This window comes from Lepus europaeus, chromosome 10, assembly GCF_033115175.1.
Source record: "Lepus europaeus isolate LE1 chromosome 10, mLepTim1.pri, whole genome shotgun sequence".
NCBI lineage: Eukaryota > Metazoa > Chordata > Mammalia > Lagomorpha > Leporidae > Lepus > Lepus europaeus.
In genome coordinates, this window is record NC_084836.1 from 56,535,059 (window position 1) to 56,554,974 (window position 19,916).

At 45.3% G+C, this 19,916-nt stretch overlaps 1 protein-coding gene across 2 annotated transcripts in view; it reads right to left on the reverse strand.

Moving 5' to 3' along the window:
• Nucleotides 1–5,202: 5,202 nt before the first annotated feature.
• The window catches only part of TBC1D30 (TBC1 domain family member 30), a 103,748-nt gene continuing 89,034 nt past the window's right edge, over nucleotides 5,203–19,916 (reverse strand). Inside the window, exons 11-13 of one of the 2 annotated variants that reach the window (XM_062203294.1) lie at nucleotides 19,319–19,458; nucleotides 14,657–14,863; nucleotides 5,203–8,970 (exon numbers count right to left, since the gene is read on the reverse strand). In XM_062203294.1, the coding sequence (XP_062059278.1) occupies nucleotides 8,180–8,970; nucleotides 14,657–14,863; nucleotides 19,319–19,458 (1,138 nt within the window). In that variant the 3' untranslated portion in view covers nucleotides 5,203–8,179. The remainder of the gene's footprint in view (nucleotides 8,971–14,656; nucleotides 14,864–19,318; nucleotides 19,459–19,916) is intronic. The other variant, XM_062203295.1, reaches the window with a different exon arrangement.

The window sequence follows — 19,916 nt, forward strand, 5'->3', positions numbered from 1 at the left end:
AAATAACCCCATGGGTCTGTGATTTCTCACTTGAAAAACTGCACTAGAGGCCGGCGCCGTGGCTCAACAGGCTAATCCTCTGCCTTGCGGCGCCGGCACACCGGGTTCTAGTCCCGGTTGCTCCTCTTCCAGGCCAGCTCTCTGCTGTGGCCCGGGAGTGCAGTGGAGGATGGCCCAAGTGCTTGGGCCCTGCACCTGCATGGGAGACCAAGAGAAGCACCTGGCTCCTGCCTTGGGATCAGCGCGGTGCGCTGGCCGCAGCGCACCGGCCGCGGCAGCCAATGGAGGGTGAACCAACGGCAAAGGAAGACCTTTTTCTCGGTCTTTCTCTCACTGTCCACTCTGTAAAAAAAAAAAAAAAAAAAAAAAAAAAAACTGCACTAGAAATGTTTCTCTGTGGCTGGCCACATGGTGAAACCTTCAAGCTCTTCTCCACCTGCTACGTTCTGAGGCAAGTGCCCTTGCAGGGTTTGTTGCGTCTGTCGTGTGTACTCCAACCTTCCCCAGACCTCAGCGATGTTTCAGTGCAGCAGGGTCCCTGCAGCGGCAGTAACGCCAAACAGTGTCCTCGCAGACAGCATATCTTCAAACAGGACCCATGAAGTCCTCCCTTCTCCTTAATCCAGAGCAAGGTTTCCTTGAAGTCCTCAAGGGGAGCCTCTCACGTGTCCCCAGACAAGCACGCTCCCAGTGGGTGCTGCCACGGCTCTGCTGAACACTGCTGGTCCCCAGGGAGGAGGCCCATCAGCCTCCCTGCAGACCCCATTGGAGACAGGCCAGAGCCTTCCAGTGAGGAAGTTGTGAGGCTGGCAGGGGTACAGAGAATGCTCCTCTCTATCTCCATGACCCTCGTGAGGAGAATCCCACAAAGGTGCTGCCTGGGCTCCCAACCTTTGTGACGCTGGCGAAACGGCCCTTTGTGTTTTGTCTGCAGTCACTGCTCTCCACGGTCCTCAGACAGAAGTGCAGATGGGACCGGAGCGGTAGACAAACCTGGCAAAAGCCAGTGTTGTACTCAGAACCACTTCTCCTGCGACAAGTTGGACAAAGAAGGCTCAAAGGGCTTGAGAGCCCTTCTCATAAAACAAGAGGCCACCTCCCTGCACTGCCTGTTCCACACGAGGAGGACAGAGCTAAGAAACAGGAGAGAGCATCTCAGGAGAGTCTGAGTTACCGTCACCATGGTCTTTGCTATTCACTCACTCTGCCCATTATTCTGCCTTTGTCATCTGTAACCTTTATAACACCACTGTTCCAAAGTAAGGCTTTCACAATACGGAATCAAACAGGCAAAACACAAACACTGGAATGTTAGTTGGTGAAATCAATGGTATAGAGATGTGTCAGCTTCAGGTATGGTTGCATCCAGGGCTCACATGCCATGACAAGGTGCCTGGTTTCTCAGTGTTTTAGCTGCTTACTCAGTGCTGATCCTTCTCCAACAAACTCTCTCTCCTCATGGTTATCAGATGACTGCTAGCAGCAACTCCTGGGTTTTTCCCTCCAGGTTCAAATCCAGTGGAAATAAGTCAGCTTGCTTCCCTGAGAGTTCAAAACAGGAGATCAAGACTTGAACTTCTTTGCCCATGTGCTCATCCATGGCTCACATAGCATGGCCAGGAGAAGAGAAAATACTGAAAGGCTCAGTCAGCCCTGTGCTCCACAACCATCAAGCTTACCAGAACATAGACAGAGGCGGGGCAGGGTAGATCCTCAAGAAAAGTCAGTGCATTGTTGCCAAAGAAAGGCAAGTTTCTGACCCCAAGGAGCACATGTCGACTACAAACCCTATGCAACTGAAATTATCATCCTCCTTATAAAGGAGTGTTTGGCATAGCAGTTGATATGCTGCTTGAGATGCCTGCAACCCACATCAGAATGCCTGGGTTTGGGTACTGGCTTTGCTTCTAATTCCAGCTTCTGCTAATGCAGACACTGGAAGGTAGCTGGTGATGACTCAAGTAGCTGGGTCCCTGCCACCCAACTAGGAAACCTGGATTGAATTCCCAGCTCTAGGCTTCAGCCAGGCTCAGCTCCAACTATTGCAGGCAACTGGGCAGTGAACCAGCAGATTGGAGATCTCTGATTTTCAAATAGATAAATACAGAAGGTCCCAGGTGTTAAGGGATTTGTCTCAAATCCCACAAGTAGAATATGGCATAGATTGGATTTAACGCCATTTGTGTGGGTAACATAAAGGATGAGTAGTTGTTTCCCTGGCAGCTGGAGCTGGGAGCACAAAGCAGAGATTAATGAATACACAGAGGCACTTAGGTACTGGGGGAGTGGGAAGCCTTTGGGAATTTCAAGTCATGTGCCAGGATATAAGACCGGGTACCCAACAAAGAGTTCAGGTTCTTGTGTTGGACAGTTCCAGACTCTGCTATCTACCAGCAAGGTCCAGTGGTCAAGGACATAACTGCACACTCACTTTTATCACCCATGAGAACATGTTCCAGGGGAGGAGGGAGGCTTGGGTAGAAGACATGAGACTAGCTTAGTGTCTAGCACCCAGGAGCTCACCAAATGGCTGCTGTGACTGTGCCAATGACAAGATATCATAGATAACAATGAATGAGGAGTATGGTGGGAGAATAAGATGGAAAGTCAACCGTGGACCCCCATCAAGCTGAGATGAGGATTTGAGCCCTGATTCTCCACAAAAGCATGCGTATGCAATAAATGTTGATGGGAGGGGTGGTCTGATTGATGCTTGGCTTCAGCTTTCTACACCACGGTTGCAATGTGTAGGCACAGCTGCAGAGAGAGGTGGGGTGGGGGAAAAGTCCAAGGTGGATGGCAGGAAGATAGAAGACCACTCAAACAAGTTAGAGGTGCCAAACCCAATACAAGGTCAGAATTACCAAGGGAGGGTTTTGTTTTGTGATTGCTTTTTTTCTGGAGTTAGCACAGATTCCAGGGTTCTTAGGGACTGGAGATGTGTGGGTTGAGGTATGAGCTGATTTCCTCTCAGAAAGTTATGGGCCCCTTAAGGGACTTGGTCCATCTCCCTCCCAGTGATCAGCACTGCCTAAAGGAAAACTAGAATTTTTACAGCAGGAATGCCAATATTTAAAAAAAAAAAAAGAATCAACGTTCTGGTTTTTAAAATCAAAATTTAAAAGTCCTGAAGTTCTTGAGGTGCAGGGTGGAGCAATCAAGTTAGGGTTGCTGGGCTGAAGGAATGAAGAGATGGAGCATGACCTTGTAGGAGGTTGATCAGTGCCTCTCTCCCTCTCTCTCTCCCCTTCCAGATTCCCACCAGCTGTGAGGATGTCACAAGAATGTGGTCATCTGCAAACCTCCCTCACCAGACACCAACCTTGCCAACACCTTGATCTTGGACTTTCCAGCTTCTGGAACAATGAGAAAGCAAGCTCTGTTCCTTTAGCCACTGGTCTACTACATTTTGTTACAGCAGCACAGCTCAGACCCTCAACATGAGGAGAGGCCAGGCAGGGACTACATGGAAGCTGATCCAACACCCAAGTCTAACAGCCCCCATTCAGTCCCCCATTCGTGTAAACACAGGCTGCCTTTGTGGAAAAGCCACGTGCACAGATCTGCCTTCGGCCCCCAGCCAGTAAGCGGCCTCCGTCCACAGCTGTGTCCTGGAGGCTCTGGGACTCCAGGCCTTGCTGACTTAAATCAGAACTGCTGGTGTGAACAAGGGTAACTCCATTTCAGTGCCCACACACTCGTGGGTCATTACATTTCCATCCTGTGAATGAACTATAATTCACTCAACCATTTCCCCCATTCTCAGAGGTTTACATGTTCCAAATTTCACTAGTAAATTCAACCCTTTGATGACCACTTTACGATAAAACTTTTGCTGCTATCACTTCCCACTCTAAAATATCTAACATTCTTTGATGAAACTTGGTAATAGTCACTTTCTTGCATTTAAGATACCATGTCTCAAGGGTGCAATTGGAGCTTTTTGACAAAATTCCACATCTGTTGATAATTTTAAAAACCTCTTACTAGGAATAAAAGGTGCTTTCCTTAATCTGATAAAAGTACCTATCAGAAACTCCAACAAACATCTTACTTAACGGTTCCATTAAAAGACAGGAATGAGATAAGAATGACTGTCATCACTGCCTCTCTCAACCCCTTAATCAACATTTCCACACCAGAAGTTCCACAAAGAAAGAACAAAAAGGAGAAAAACCGCTGCTTCTTCCAGGGTATGGAGAAACATATTCCCATTCACTACTGGTATAATGAATTCATCTCTTAAGGACAGCAATTGGAAGAGAAAAGTGATCTCTAAAGTAGACATATTTCCTGGCTCTGCAACTACAGCTCTAGGAACGTATCTTAAAAATAAGGAAGGCTGGGGCTGGCGCTGTGGCAGAGTCGGTAAGGTTGACACCTGCGACACTGGCATCTAGTAATGGGCACCAGTTTGTGTCCTGGCTGCCCCACTTCCAATCCAACTCCCTGCTAATGGCCTGGGAAAAGCAGCAGAAGTTGGCCCAAGTGCTTGGGCCTATTCCACCCCTGTGGGAGACCCAGAGGAAGCTCCTGGCTGCGGCCCAGCCCAGCCTTGGCTGTTGCAGCCATCTGGAGAGTGAACCAGAGCGTGGAAGACCTCTCTGTCTGCTGCTCCCTCTCTTTGTGTAGCTCTGACTTTCTAATAATTTTTTTTAAAAAATAAGAAAATAATAAAGGCTACACACAAAAATGGAATAAGTACTCACTTGCTCTCTTCAGTCCTAGCTACAATCAGAGACCACCTATGGAACAAGGAACTAGTTATATTATTCTAGTACAAACACAGGATGAAATACTAGTCACTGGAGACAGTGCCAGTGAGGAGTGTTGACTGGAGAGCTTAGTGTGTTCAACAACCGTTTAAGAAGGTTAACAGTGTATGCACACATGTACACGTACACGCACACAGGAAAGACATGCACCAGATTGTCAGTGATTCCTTGGGCTCTGTGGTTTTCCACATTTTCTACATTATGCATTGCTTAGACATAATATATTTAAAATGCTGCTTCCAATGATGGCTGTAGGCAGCAAAGTAGCTTAGAAACCATGTGGAGAGAGATTTTACAAGTGGAGATGGTAGCAACTGTGTGCTTGATCACAGCACGCTATTCATCCACAATCCCAAAACCAGGAAACTGTATTCTTATTTTATTAAAATGGTAGATCCAAAGTTTAATTTTGCGAATGCAAGTGCACGCACACACTTTATGTAAACTCTACTTACTTACACTCATTGCTATTCTGTCACGTTGAAGGCAGGTCATTAGTCACTTTGCAACTCAGTGATCAGACAGGGGTAGATCGAGCTTTGGGGGCTGTTTTGCTGGTTCATGTGACCAAAGAGGGACAGAAGAAGGGGGTCAGGAAGTAGAAAGAAAAGTGACGGCGAGGGCAATGTGACCACAGTTTTCCGTGCACACACTCAGATAGAAAATGGCACAACAGATTCAGTGAGAATCTTTATGCATATATCTGTGTGATCAGAACAATTCTTCAGAACAACAGCGAGACAAAAAGGGAATACAATGTTCCAAACAGTTATAGCCCGGAGGTGGACATTACAAACCAGGGGGAGATCTGGAGGCTTTTGTGAGAGGACTGAGGTGCAGTCCCCTCCCAACCAAAGTGCTCGGAGGGTACCCGCACATTTACAATGAACAGCTACTTGTTTAAGTACTTCTGGTGTTTGCATACGGTGTCCAAGACATAGGGAAGAGAGCAAGTCCGTGGTGGTCTCTGTACATGCTGTATGGTAGAGGCTACTGAAGATTTCTTTGTTTTCTAAAGTAGGCAAGGCTCATAAGTTGACCAATTCACGTTGTGAATATTTGGTACAATGCATGCACATAATTGGTAGAGTGCTTTTCACAGGAATCTGCTGGGTTTTTAAAAATGTGACAAGGTGATTTGGTCTCTCAAATGAACATTATTCAATCAATCAACAAATACTTTTCCCAAACCACGGACCATCTTGGCAGTTCCCTTCTCAAGTCCAGGGAACAGGTGAGGAGAAATGCCTGCAGTGCACAGCATGTGCTACCAACACGGAGACAGCTGCCAGACGGCTCCACCTCGCTGCCCACCCCAATCCCAGACCCTAGGTGAGCTAGTGAGCTGACTCGAGAGAGGAGGGAACAATGTTCCATTCAACCAGACATCCTTCAGGGGAGCTGACCACTCTGATTCACTGGGGATGGGGGAGAAGAAGAAACTGTGAGGTGGAAATATACTTCTGTCAAGTTCAGTAGGTGTAAAGAAATCATGTCATTTACCTAAATTTGAAAAATGCAGTGGGTCTCGTCTCCTGCGGGTGGTACACAAAGTGAGCTCAGCTCTCCACCTACACCTTTCCCAAGAAACAGGCTGTGGTATGGCTGATTTTAAGAAGCTCTATGCTAACTTCACATGGCACAGAACTCCAGACTGGAACTGCTGTGACTTCTTAGTCATATTTTCCATCTTCGGTTTCTTAGGGTTGGTAAAAATACCATGAAGGGAATAAAATAGCTTTACTCGCTGTGGGTGTCATCCTTGCGTTTGCTGTTCAAAAAAGCCCACACAACCACAGCCTCTATTTGATTATAAAATGAGTGCCTCTCACAGCAAAAGCCCTCTCTAAAACAGCGGCTTTGGCTTCAGAATTAGCCATCCAGTGATCCTCAAATTAATAGTGATTGTATCAACACTATTCCTGGCAGCACCGCCGCAGTCTTCCAGGGACAGACAGAGATGCGGATCCACTCTTCCAACGGGGGTGGGCAGGAGGAGACTGATGAGTGAGCTTTTCATTCAGCCAAATGGCAGGTGCGTGCAGCATGTTTAAAGAAGCTACTCTTTCAGGATAAAGAGGGCAGAGCTGGCTTTGTGGATCATTGTCACAGGGCTCTGTGCCATTTGGAGAAAGGTCATTTGAGTCAGGAGGGGGCGTAGTGAGCGGCTTCCCAGGCTTGGTTTGTACCCTGTCTGTAGCCAGGGCATCTGTGCACAAAGAATGTTGAGCTCGCCTATGGTACTAGAGAAAATGTGTCTAAGTCATGTGGAATACCAGAAGTATATACCATGAGTACCATGAGTACCTCTGGGTGGCTCAGAGTTCCCAACTGCATAGTGGAGACAAGAGGTGCTTTCTCTGACCTGCTGGGACCAGGGCAGGAGTTGACAGGGTGAGAAAGAGCTAGAAAGCACTGGGGCCTTCTCTAGAAAAAGGCAGTGTTCAAGTAACAAAGTACTCCATGAAGTACTCCAATCAAAAAAGCACAAAATTCAAGTAACAGAGTCGCAGGTACTGTGTTCTGGCTTCTGAGCAGAGGCCTGGAATGTGGGCTGTGCAGAGCTGGTGGGTTAGTTAGCTGCATGGTTGAGGATGCACAAGCTCCTTGCTGAGCCCATCAGGGCACCTGTACTAGTGAAGACCAAAGGAGAAAACGAACCTGGGGCAAAGCCTAGTGAATTAGCAAGCAGTTCAGAGCAATTGCTTAATGCAGATCCCGTTTGTGTTGTCTGAGTAAGATCTTTAAATTGGTAATCAACCTAAATTTCAACAGATTAAAGGTTGTCTTCATTTCACAGATAGAAAGTGAAAAAAAGGCTGTTGAGCTCTTCCTGCTATGCTTTAGCATAAGAACAAAAAATAATTTTGGAACTCTTACTGAGGGAAAAGTCAAAACACACAAATAACCCCCTGACAGAGCATGGAGAGAAAAATTAGAACTTTTTTTTTTTTTTTTTTTTTTTTTTTGCAACTAAGAAACTCAGTTTCTTTTATAGTTTCTGTTCTAGAAGCTGGTGTGTGCATGCTTACGTATTAGTAACACCCAGGGAACTGGCAGGTTTGGGGGTGTTGTCACAAGGACCCTGAAAAGCCCTCAGCGCAGGAGGGCAGAACCAGGGCTAACAGTCTAGATATAGAGTCTGCTCTAGAAAGTTCATGATGAAAAACTAGAGAGACGTCACCCTTTATAACCACAGCATCTACTCTGCCATCAGTCATCCAGTGGTTGGAGAAACATCCCTATGTTAGCTCCCTTGATAAAACCTGTGGTTCCGTGTTGATGGACTGCTCCCCGTCTCTCTGTTCCTTTACAGTGGACAAACAACTCTCCCGGAGCCATTCAGCTGGAACCCCTGCCACCAGCAGGCCCAGGGGAGTCCCACGCAGAACGTCTGGGAGACATCACCGTTTCTTAGAGCCGCTGGTGCCGCCGCCAGGTCTGCTGAAGCTCCTGCTCATCTGAGGGAAGTGCACGGTTGGGGTTCTTTCTGTGGGGCCGTACAATCCCAAATTCCTGGCCGTGGCTGATTTCCGCAGCGGCTTGACACTGGGAAAAGGGCTAAAGATAGGGGTTTTCGAGTTGCTACGTTGAAGAGGTTTGCTGGTGGCTTTGTTCTCTCCAGGGGCATCAGGCGGTTCTGGGTAATGCCGCTGGCGGGGCAGGGGCACCCGGGGCTCAGCATCCGCCGCAGCATCACTTGCGTCCAGGTCCAAGGCTTCCAACTTCACCTGCACTGCAGACACACCCACCTCGGCGGCGTCCCCAAACACTGGCTCCGGAGAATGCCCTTCGATCGTCCTCCGAGAGCCGCCCTCAGAGCTGCTGCCTTCTCTCCCAGCTGCTGCGGCGCAGCTGGCGGGAAGCTCCTGGGCTGCTCCCCGGCTGCTGGGCTTGCAGCCCTCGGCCTGCTCCTCGATCAGCCCTACGGTGTCCCCGCAGCCAGGGTGACTCTTGGTCCTCGGCACGTTCTTTTTGTGGACTCGGATGTGCGTCCGCCACGGGGAGTTGAGCTTCGTCTTAAGGTCTTCATAGGGGACGGGAGATATTTTGCCTCCTGTGTGACCGGGAATGTGGATGACGGCATTTTTGGCAGCCCTGTTGGTCATTTTCATCTTTTTTCCTAAAAGGAGGTGGTTTATAACTGGAGAACTGTTTACCTGAGATGGGAGAATGCTGGTCACTGGCCCTTTGTCTGAAAGAAATATTGAAAGGTTGTGTGAAATGGACCACAAAGAAACAAACACACCCATCAGGCAGAGCCAACATGGAAGGCAGAGTCATGTGACTGAAGGCAGCACAAACTGAATTCCACCCTACAGCCTGGACTCCAATTCTCTCCTCTCCAGAGAGAAGATAGCAGGCTAGAGAGAGAAGGACAAAAAAAACACACACACACACACACACACACACAAAGGGGCAAGTGTTGCTACACATTGGGGCATTCCAACTGAGCATGTTACAGTCCCAGATCCTCCACTTCCGATCCAGCTTCCTGCTAACGGCATGGGAAAGCAGCAGCAGAGGGCCCCAGGCGCTTGCGTCCTTGCCACCCACACGGGAGACCCAGATGTATTTCTATGCTCCTAGCTTTGGCCCGACCCAGCCGTAACTGTTGAGGCCATTTAGGAAGCGAACCAGTAGAGAGCAGATATTTCTTTCTCTCTCAATCTTTCATCTCCCTTCCTCTCTTTAATGCTGCCTTTAAAATAAATATTTTTAAAATAATAAAACAAAACTCAGAGACTCTGATTCCCTATTACTAATTAAAGCCATGACTCATAATTTTAAAAAAAATTTTTTTTTAATTTGAAAGGGAGACAGAATGAGATAGAGAGAGATCTCTCATTTGCTGTTCACTCCCCAAATGCCCACAATGGCCCTGGGTCAGGCCAAGTGCCAAAACCAAGAACTGGGAACTCAGTCCAGGTCTCCCACATGGGTGGCAGAGATGCAACTACTTGAGCCATCGCCACTGCCTCCAGAGTCCAGGAGTGGAGGTTGGGGATCGAACCCATACACTAAGTAGCTTAAGTGCTGCTAACTGCATTCCCCGCTCCCACTAATGTTTTTTTACAGTTTTTGTCTCTGCGTAGCAACCTCAGAGGTCTTTAAAATGCATTAAAGTTTTTTTAAATACCATGGCAAATATGATGACCCCTGGATTATCAGCTGTTAGCTCTGAGAGGCTAGGAAAGAACACACTGCATATTATGAAGTGAGAAAGGGCAGACAAGAAGCACAAGAAGGTAGTGAAAATGCAAAGTAAGACCCAGTGGCCCTAAGTCTGGAGGATCAATCCTGAGTCCTCACTGGACTTTGAAAGTCAGCTGACCTTGTCCTATCAAGGAACAGCTTACTATTTTATTCTTTTTACTATTTTCTTTTTCTACTTAATATCATTGGTTGAACTCTTTCCTTAACACAGAATTATTCATAGGTGTTTAAATCCAATTGAAAATTGATCCCTGTTAAAAATAAGAGTGGGAATAAGAGAGGGAGGAGATGTACAGTTTGGCACGTGCTCCTTCAGACTTACCCCTAAGGATAAAGTTAAAAACTTGACATGCAACTCCAAATCCCATTGAGTTGGCTGGTACCAATGCCATCTTACTAGTTAAAGGGATCAGTTTAAGTTTATAACTGATCATAAAGATAGGATTAAGTGTCAAAAGGATCACATAAATAAGACCAGTGTATGCTAATAATAATTGACAGAATTAAAAAGGAGAAAACAAGCCAACATGGGAAGCTGGCCACACAGCAGACTCATGGAATGACGAATGCCCTAAACAGCACTCTGGCCTCAGAATCAGCCCTTAAAGCATTCAGATCTGGTTAAAAAAGCCCATGAGAGCATTTAAGGCATGGAAATCCAAGGCACTGTGGCAAAAAAGGACCTACATGAAAGATCTATGTGAAGGATATACCAATGGAAAGAAGGGGCCATCAAAGGAGGAGGTACCTTTCTCTGAAGGGAAGAAAGAACTTCCACTTTGATTATGGCCTGGTCTAAATAAGGTCAGAGCTTGTGAACTCAAGAGGCTTCCACAGCCTTGGTAGCTCATGACAAGAGCCTCGGGTGATCACTGACATCATAAATAAGAGTGTCAGTTGTTAAATCAACAACAAGAGTCACTGTGCACTTGCTCCCCATGTAGGATCTCTGTCCTTAATGTGTTGCACTATGAGAATTAACAGTAAAACTAGTCTTCAAACAGTACTTTATACTTTGTGTGTCTGTGTGGGTGCAAACTGTTGAAATCTTTACTTAGTATAGAGTTGATCTTCTGTATATAAAGATGATTAAAAATGAACCTTAATGAAGAATGGGATGGGAGAGGGAGTAGGAGGTAGGATGGTTTGGGGGTGGGAGGGCGGGTATGGAAGGAACTGCTATAATCTAGAAGTTGTACTTATGAAGTTTATATTTATTTAAAAAAAGCTTTATATAAAAAAAAGAAAGTAGGCTGAAAATTGGCAAGCACCAGAAGTAGTTTTCTCCTGGGGTGCACCATGGACAATGACAGCTTCCCATCTGGTGGCCACAACCAGCCCCCCCATCTAATGCAACATTAAGTACACATGACTCACGGTATGATGGCAACACCCAAAATAAGTGGGGAGAAGGCCCTCAATAATGTGATGGACACCCTTTCCCTTTGATGTCCATGGAACCTGGTGGAACTTTCTCCTACCCTTCCCTACCGCTGCCATCTCCCTTAGTCATACCTCAGTCTTTACTGAAAACTTTGGCAACTGCCTCCCATTTGGACCATACTGAACAGAAGGTTACTTTACCACTTCTAGGCTGGTCCACCCAGTAACCTATTCTCTTAGCTCCTCAGCCTTCCCAGCTCCACCTTAAACCCTATCACTCAACTCTTCCTTATGTGAAAAATATTTCATCCCACTGTTCCCCACTCTGACTCTACTAGCTCTGAGGCTCTTGCTCTAAATGCACCTGGTACTGAGCCACAGAGACGTTGGGTCCCTTGATCTCTCAGCCTCCTCAGAACTTCCCATCTCTCTTTGGCTCACTTACTCTCCCCCTCCCTACTGTATACATGGCCAATCACTTAGGCCACTGCCTCAGCGGTAACTACACAGCACGGGCACCTCTGTAACTCTGTCACATACTCCTTGCAAAACCCAAACCCTGCATCTACAATTTACATTCTCTTTTCTAAAACCAAGTCTTTCAATTTCATGACTTTCTATTTTGCTGGGCCCTCAATCTTGCAAAAAATCTTTTCCTTTCCCTCTCTGCCTTTTCCAATGACCACCCACCTTACCATTGCTTTCTCCTATCCAAGTATGAACCAAGCCTGATCCTGCTTAGCTTCCAAGATCAGACAAGATCGGTGCGTTCTGGGTGGTATGACTGTAGATAACTGCTTTCTTTAAGCTCACACTGACTCTCAATTCCCAACTTACTTCCAACAAATAACTTTTCCCCTAATTTTTCAACAAAAGCAGAAGCTATCAGGTCTGAAAGGCCTCAATTTTTCTGTCCTGCCCAACATAGGAAGCTGGTACCTCAATCACCATCCTCGCCAGTTTCCATTAAGTCTCAGAAGCTGGAGATTTTGCCTCTAGTTCAAGTTCAACATCTCCACTTTTGCTGCTAGTCCGATCCTATATCATTTCTTATAAAACCATGTTTTGCCTAGTGTGGTCCCCATGCAACAGCCCCCAGGAGCTTGTCAGAAACACATAATCTCAGTCCCGCCCCAAGCTGCTGAAACAGATTCTGCATTTTAGCAGCTCCCCAAAGGATCTGAATGTACACTAAAGTCTGACAACCCATACTCTAGAACATTGCCTTTCAGCAATAATCTCTCCCTGAAGAGAACCACATAAACAATGATCCAGAGCAGGGCCAGCAAACTTTTCCTGTAAAGGATCACATTGCAAATATTTTAACCATTATAGTATGAAAGCTGCCTTACACAATAAGTAACAAATAGGTGGGCCTATGCTTCAATAAAACTTTATTTATTTATAAAAATAGACAGTGGGCAGGATTTGGCCTGTAAACCACAGTTTTTTGACCTGTGGCTAGAGTATAAGTCACCAGCCTGATTCAGTGCCCACGTGGCAGCTGTTCACCATCCCAGCACTAGGTAGCTGAAAAAGGACTATTGACAGAATCAGACACCTGGGCTCTAGCCCTGGCCTGTCCATTCACTGTAGCTGTACACCAGGCACAATCACTAAGTCATCCTGAACCACCATTTCCATCACAAAGGAGCTAAGTCCATCTGTCCTAGCCTTTCTCATAGGCTTGTTTTAAGAACAAAATGAGGGAACGTAATGCCACTATTTTGAAAATTAAAGTGCTGTCATCTTTAGTTTCTTTTGTGATTACTTCCTTTATGATTCAGGGCAAAGTAAGAATCTTCAAGCTGCCTGCTCCTGAGCAGTGGAAGGTATAATGGATTGAACAGGTGCACTGGGCTCCCCAAACTCATGAAGATGCATAAGCCTCAAAGTCTTAATGTTAGTAGTTAATGGATTAATGTTAATGGTTGATGGATTCAAGTGGATGTTTGATCCAATTATGGGATCTTTGGGAAGTGATGGGATTGAAATAGACAGCTATGGTGGGATTCCACAGAGGGTAAAAGAGGAGTGTGTTCCCCATGCCTGTCACTCCCAGGCTCACTACGTGGTCTTTTGGCACACTCTCCACCAGGCTAATGGGGCTGCCCCATGTTGAACTGTGAACCTCCTTGCTGTCAGCCAAAATACGCTTTTTTTTTCTTCCCAAGAAGATCATCTCAGGCATTTTAAAGTTACGAAAAGTCAACTAACACAGAAGGTAAATTCAGTTTTTCTGCAAAATCAGTCACATACTCCAAACCACTTGGTACACATTAAATTTATATCTTGGTTAATTCTGAGCAGAAATCGCTTTGATTGGGACATTCACTTACAAGAAAACCCAACTCCCAAATCAGCATATATTAAATAATAAAGCAGATTCTTCATTGGGATTTTTGGAATTTAAAAAGAAATCAGCAGCTTGACAATCCTTGGAAAAGAGTATTTCCATCTGCATTAAAATTGTGTTCTTCTTAGTATATACTTCCACAATATTTCTATCCCATTGGTGAGCCACAGGCTATTTAATTTTTGTTTCCATTTTCTCTGGTCACAACATCTGTTATCTCACTACCTAAATAACTAGTGTTTAGCTCAATTTACTAGAGCACAGTTGATGAAATTCTATTTGCAAACGCAAGAAATTTTCAAAATTTCTCAAGTCCAAGGATTGCATGGCTTTGCAACAATCTAATCATTTACCAAATCCCTCTGCAAGCACACAGAGTAAAGACACATTAAATACCATTGATTGCCTGGTCCTTGGGACCTAAAAAGAACCCATGGTCTTTTTCTTCTTTAGAGCCTGATAAGATAAAATTTAAGAGTGAGTTGCTGGGGCCAGAATTGTTGCGCCGTGGGTTAAACTGCTACCTGCAACAACAAAATCCCATATGGGCTTTTGAGTTTGAGTCCTGGCTTCTCCATTTCTGATTCAGCTTCCTGCTAGTGTGACTAGGAAGACAGTGGAAAATGGTCCAAGAACTTGGGCCAGTGCACCCACGTGGGAGGCCTAGATGGAGTTCAGGGCTCCTGGCTATCTGTCTGAGTGTGTGTGTGTGTGTGTATGTCTCTTTGTCTCTCTCTTTGTAACTCTGCCTTTCAAATAAATAAACCTTTTTAGAAAAAATAGAATGAATTGCTAAACATGCTACTATCTTATGCCAACTGTGCCTTTGGATGCTGAGTGACAGTCACTCCAATACCATCCTAGGGTTCTTTATTTTGCAAGTTGAGACAGAGTTGAAATTGATTCAAACAAAGAAGCACATTACCTGCTTTGATGTACACCTGGTGAACCTGCTGTTGCTGCTTCTTTTTAATTCGAGAATACTGCCGCTTCAGCGCATTGATGTCTGTGGTCATGCGTTCCATCATCATACTGTTAAAAGCTGCATGGTATTCACTGCGACAGGAATTGATTGCTCCCGGACTCAGCTCTGCAATGTTATTCGATTTCAGACTCTGCTCCTCATTCGGCTCTGAACCCACCAGAAGAAGAGACACAACGACATGGTCAGTGGAAAGGAAGAGGATTAAATGGTAATTGATTACATGATAATCCAGTAAATGGTCTTAATCTCCAGGAAATTCTAAATCATGAAAAAAATGTACATCACTGGCAAGTGCTGGGCCTAGCAATTAAGATGCTAGGTACTACACAGCCCACATGGGAATATCTGGGTTTGATCCCTGGCTCCAGTTTCTGACTCCAGTTTCATGGAAATGCAGACCCTGGAAGTCAGCAGTGATGGCTCAAGTAACTGGGTCCCCACTACACACAAGGGAGACCAGAATTGAATTCCCCATTTCAGACATTTGGAGAGTGAACCAGAAGATGGGATCCCTCCTTTTTATCTCCCCAACAAGTAAACAAAATAATTTTTAGACAATTTTTAGCTGTTAACTAGAACTTGCCTAGTGCTTGTTTTGATTCGCTCCTGAAAATATTTTTGCCTAAGTGTGTGTGTCTGAAATGAGCTTTGTGGGTTCACTGCTTAAGTTTGTACCATTCAATCTGTTATGCAAATACACAATCAATTGTTTCCAGGTATAAACTATTGCTGTCTTCTAAAATTCCCATAGAAAAACATAGCTATAGACATCAAAAGTTACTGAACAGATTTTCATTTTATTACACAAGGAGTTATATGAGGTTGTCTTTAGAGTTTAGACAGTCATTTCAAGTGTTTTCCTTTAAAAAAGTAGCATATCTTATACAATTATAAAGACTTCTGATCACTGTATCACTAGAAATTAATTATTTTGTTCATTTAATGAGGATTTCCTGTCTCTTGTGCCTAATGTGATTTGTACTCCTGTGATACTTACAACTGTCACATTTGCCCTTTAAGTAAAATGGGAGGGTGGGACTTTGGCTTAGTGGTTAAGACACCACTTGGGGGACCAGCATTATGGCACAGCAGGTAAAGCCTCCACCTACATCGCATCCCACTTCTGATCCAGCTCCCTGCCAACAGCCAGGGAAAACCAGCAGAAGATGGCCTACGTACTTGGGTCCCTGCCACCCACATGGGAGACCTGGATGAAGCTCCAGCTCCTGGCTTCAGCCCAGCCCAGTGCTGGCCATTGCAGCCATCTGGGGAATGAACCAGTAGATGAAAGATCTCTTTCTCTCTCCTTCTCTTTAATTCTTTCAAACAAAATAAATAAATCTTAAAACAAAAAGACACCTCTCACGATGCCTGCATTCCATATCAGAGTGCCTGGTTCAAGTCCTGGCTCCTCCACTTCAATCCAGCTTCCTGCTAATGCACACCCTGAGAAGCAGCAGATGATGGCTCGAGGACTTGGGTCCCTGCCACCCACATGGGAGACACAGAATGAATTACAGGCTCCTGGCTTCCGCCTTGGCTGCTGTGGGCATTTGAAAAATGTACCAGCAAATAGAAGACTTCTGTCTCTTTCTCTCCCTGCCTTATAAATAAATAAATAAGAATGTTAAAAATGTTTAATGAAATTACATCCAAGAAAGAAAAATAATTACCACAGTGGGACTTTACTCAAAGTCTGTAGACATTGAAAAGAAAAAGCACAAGGCTTCTCTAGTACAAAGGGCAAAATTGACATGGAGTTAATTAAAATACAACTGAGAGATTTAAACTACCCTAACTTCTGCTGAATCTGTTATTCAGATGAAAGTTAAATATTCCATAAAGTTACTTTCTTTTTTAACTGAAATCCCTACTCTATGACAAAAATTAAGAAGGGAACTACTTAACTGAATAAAATCAATAGGATTCATTGATGAAATTTTAGAGAAAGAGGTCATGTCATCCTGAAGCACATAATTATACACAAAGAAACACAAGGTGGCCGGTGCTGTGGCTTAACAGGCTAATCCTCTGCCTTGCGGCGCCGGCACACCGGGTTCTAGTCCCGGTTGGGGCACCGGCTTCTGTCCCGGTTGCCCCTCTTCCAGGCCAGCTCTCTGCTGTGGCCCGGGAGTGCAGTAGAGGATGGCCCAAGTCCTTGGGCCCTACACCCCATGGGAGACCAGGAGAGGCACCTGGCTCTTGGCTTCGGATCAGCGTGATGCGCTGGCCACAGTGCGCCGGCCGCAGTGGCCATTGGAAGGTGAACCAACGGCAAAAAGGAAGACCTTTCTCTCTGTCTCTCTCTCACTATCCACTCTGCCTGTCACAAAAAAAAAAAAAAAAAAAAAAAAAGAAAAGAAATACAAGGCAAAAGTCGACCCTGACAAAAGAAATGCAGACTTAAAACCTGTAACATCGAAGCACACATGATCTCATGGCTCCACACCAGAAGCTGAAATTCAAGCAACAAGAAAGGAGACAGAGGGCATTACAGACATAAAGAGGATTCCTGTTGAGTTCATATTTTTAAGAGCACAAAACAAGGGCCTATACACAAAAAAAAGAAGGAACCCAGCCATTGAGTAGGTGAAAAATCAAGACAAGCTTAGGCTTGGGGAAAATGCTCAAAACTACTGAATGGGAGAGGGAGAGGGAGGAGGAGAGGGAGGAGGAAAGGGGGAAGAAAGAGAAGGAGACAGGGAGGGGGAGGGAGGGAGAAAAAGAGGGAAGGAGGGAAGAGTGAGGAAGGTTTGAGGGAAGGAGGCAGAGGGAGAGAGAGAGAAATGGAAACACAGCACCAGTCACCACTGCTACCACTACCTCTGCAAAAGAACAAAGAGAAAATGCAAAGCAGCCCCATGACCGCAAGGAGGGAGCACAAAAATAGCAGACGGCAAAGAGAAAGCACAGGAGCCTGGCGTCTGTCTTATTTCTGTCCTCTTGTAGTACGTACCTGTCACTCTGAACAGGGAATGGCCCTCAAGCCAAGAGGCAGATTCAATATCCTAAAAGAAGACTGCCCACTCAAGATGGGAAAGGGCGGCTGGCTCTAGTGGCTCACTAGGCTAATCCGCCGCCTGTGGTGCCGGCACCCCAGGTTCTAGTCCCACTCAGGGCGCCGGATTCTGTCCCGGTTGCTCCTCTTCCAATCCAGCTCTCTGCTGTGGCCTGGGAGTGCAGTGGAGGATGGCCCAAATGCTTGGGCCCTGCACCCGCATGGGAGACCAGGAGAAGCACCTGGCTCCTGCCTTCGGATCAGCACGATGCACCGGCCACAGCGCACTGTCCGCGGTGGCCATTGGAGGTTGAACTAACGGCAAAAGGAAGACCTTTCTCTCTGTCTCTCTCTCTCACTGTCCACTCTGCCTGTCAAATAAATAAATAAATAATGAAAAAAAAAAAAAGATGGGAAAGGGCAAAGGGGAAAATCATAAGCTGCTTCCAAGGAGTTCATTATATGGGTAAAGTCTAGACCACAGGAAACCTATTCTGTGTAGGGAAAAGAATAATAAAGCATGGCATTTAATTTGGAGCACTGTATTTTTAAAAGGACCATTACCAAGTTACAGAACACATGTAGAACTGACTAGAATATCAAAACATCTGGAAGATACAGCTTATGAGAAACAAAGAGATCCTGATCTTGGATCACAGAGAAACCTCTGTGAGTATGATAACTGTTCTCAAAGATTTGAACAGATGTCAGACAGAAAAGGGCCTAGACTTGTTCTTATTTTCGTTCCAAAGAGAAGAACTACTAGTGAAACTGGTAGGTTGTCTCTTTGCAACAAGAAACCACGATCCAAGGAGAAGAATCTAGCACAGTGGCTTGTAAAACGAGTTTCTTGTCACTCAAGAAATTTAAGGAGTAGCAGTCTGGCCTAAAGGGAAGGCACCAGTTAGGATGTCTGCATCCCATATTGGGGCACCTGGGTTCAAGTTTCAGCTCTGCTCCTGATTCTAGCTTCCTGCTAATGTGGACCCCAGAAGCGAGCAATACCTGGGTCCCTGCCACCAACATGAAGACCTGGATTGAGTTCACAGCCCCTGACTTCAGCCTTATTGAGGCCCAGGGGCTGCAGGCATTTGGGGAGTGAAACAAGTAGATGGCAGTGCGCTTGCACACTCTCTCTTTTTCTCTCTCTTCTTCCCTTTTTCTCCCCGTTCTCACCGTGGTCTCTCAGATAAGTAAATTTTAAAAAGAAATTCAAATAGCAGCTACCATAATATTTTGTATTTAAAGGTTAATCCAATAGAGGAGGAGGAGTTGGCAGAATCAATATTATTAAACTCAGATTGTATTAGACATCTACTATATGCTAGGTTCTGTGCTAAGGAACTGAGCATACGAGGTTGAAAAACATGAAGGGGAAGCAAAGCTTACAAGAAAGAAGAAGAGCTGTGTCTTACACATGCAATACATCCTACTGAGAGGTCCTACTCAGTGACACAGTAGCAGAGAAGGTATTTTTGACATGGACTTCCATAGTGGTGACCAGTCCAGGGCATTCCTGAGGTACCCATGAGACATAATAATGATACCCTTGATACAGTGAACCAACACCCGGTGACCACCTAAATGGAGAGCCACCTCTTTACCTTTCATCTGCTTTTGGAACTTCTGTAGTTCAGGGACAAGCAGCCCACTGAAAGGTCCAAGACATCCCACTGCGTTAACAACAGCATCTTCATCATCTGGGTCATTCTCCTCGTCACTGTCTCTGACCTTCCCATGTCGTCTTCAAGAACACAAAAGAAAATAAATACTCACAAAGAAATAGTGGCATTTAAAAAAAAGTACCAGAGCCACAAGATTTAGATGCCATAAATATAATCCATACAAAATTACGTAAGTTATAAAAAGCCTCCCCTCTCATCCCTGGATAACTTCTGCCAGTTTTTGTCCCATCGAATTCCCACAGGTGACCACTGCTACTCATTTTTCTTTTTTTGTATTCTTGTTTCTCTACACATAGACAAGAAAATGTCCCTATCATTTTCTTCTCTTTTCCATGTTTTTTAGTTTTGATGAATATGTGATGGTTTTACATGTTTATGGGGTTCAGTGTGGTGTTCCATACCTGTGTATGGTATGAAAATCAGGTAATTAGCATTTCCACCTCTCTATCGTTAGTTTATATTTGGAGATTTTGAGCTGCTCTCTCCCATTTCTTCATAAAATATATGTGATTGTGAA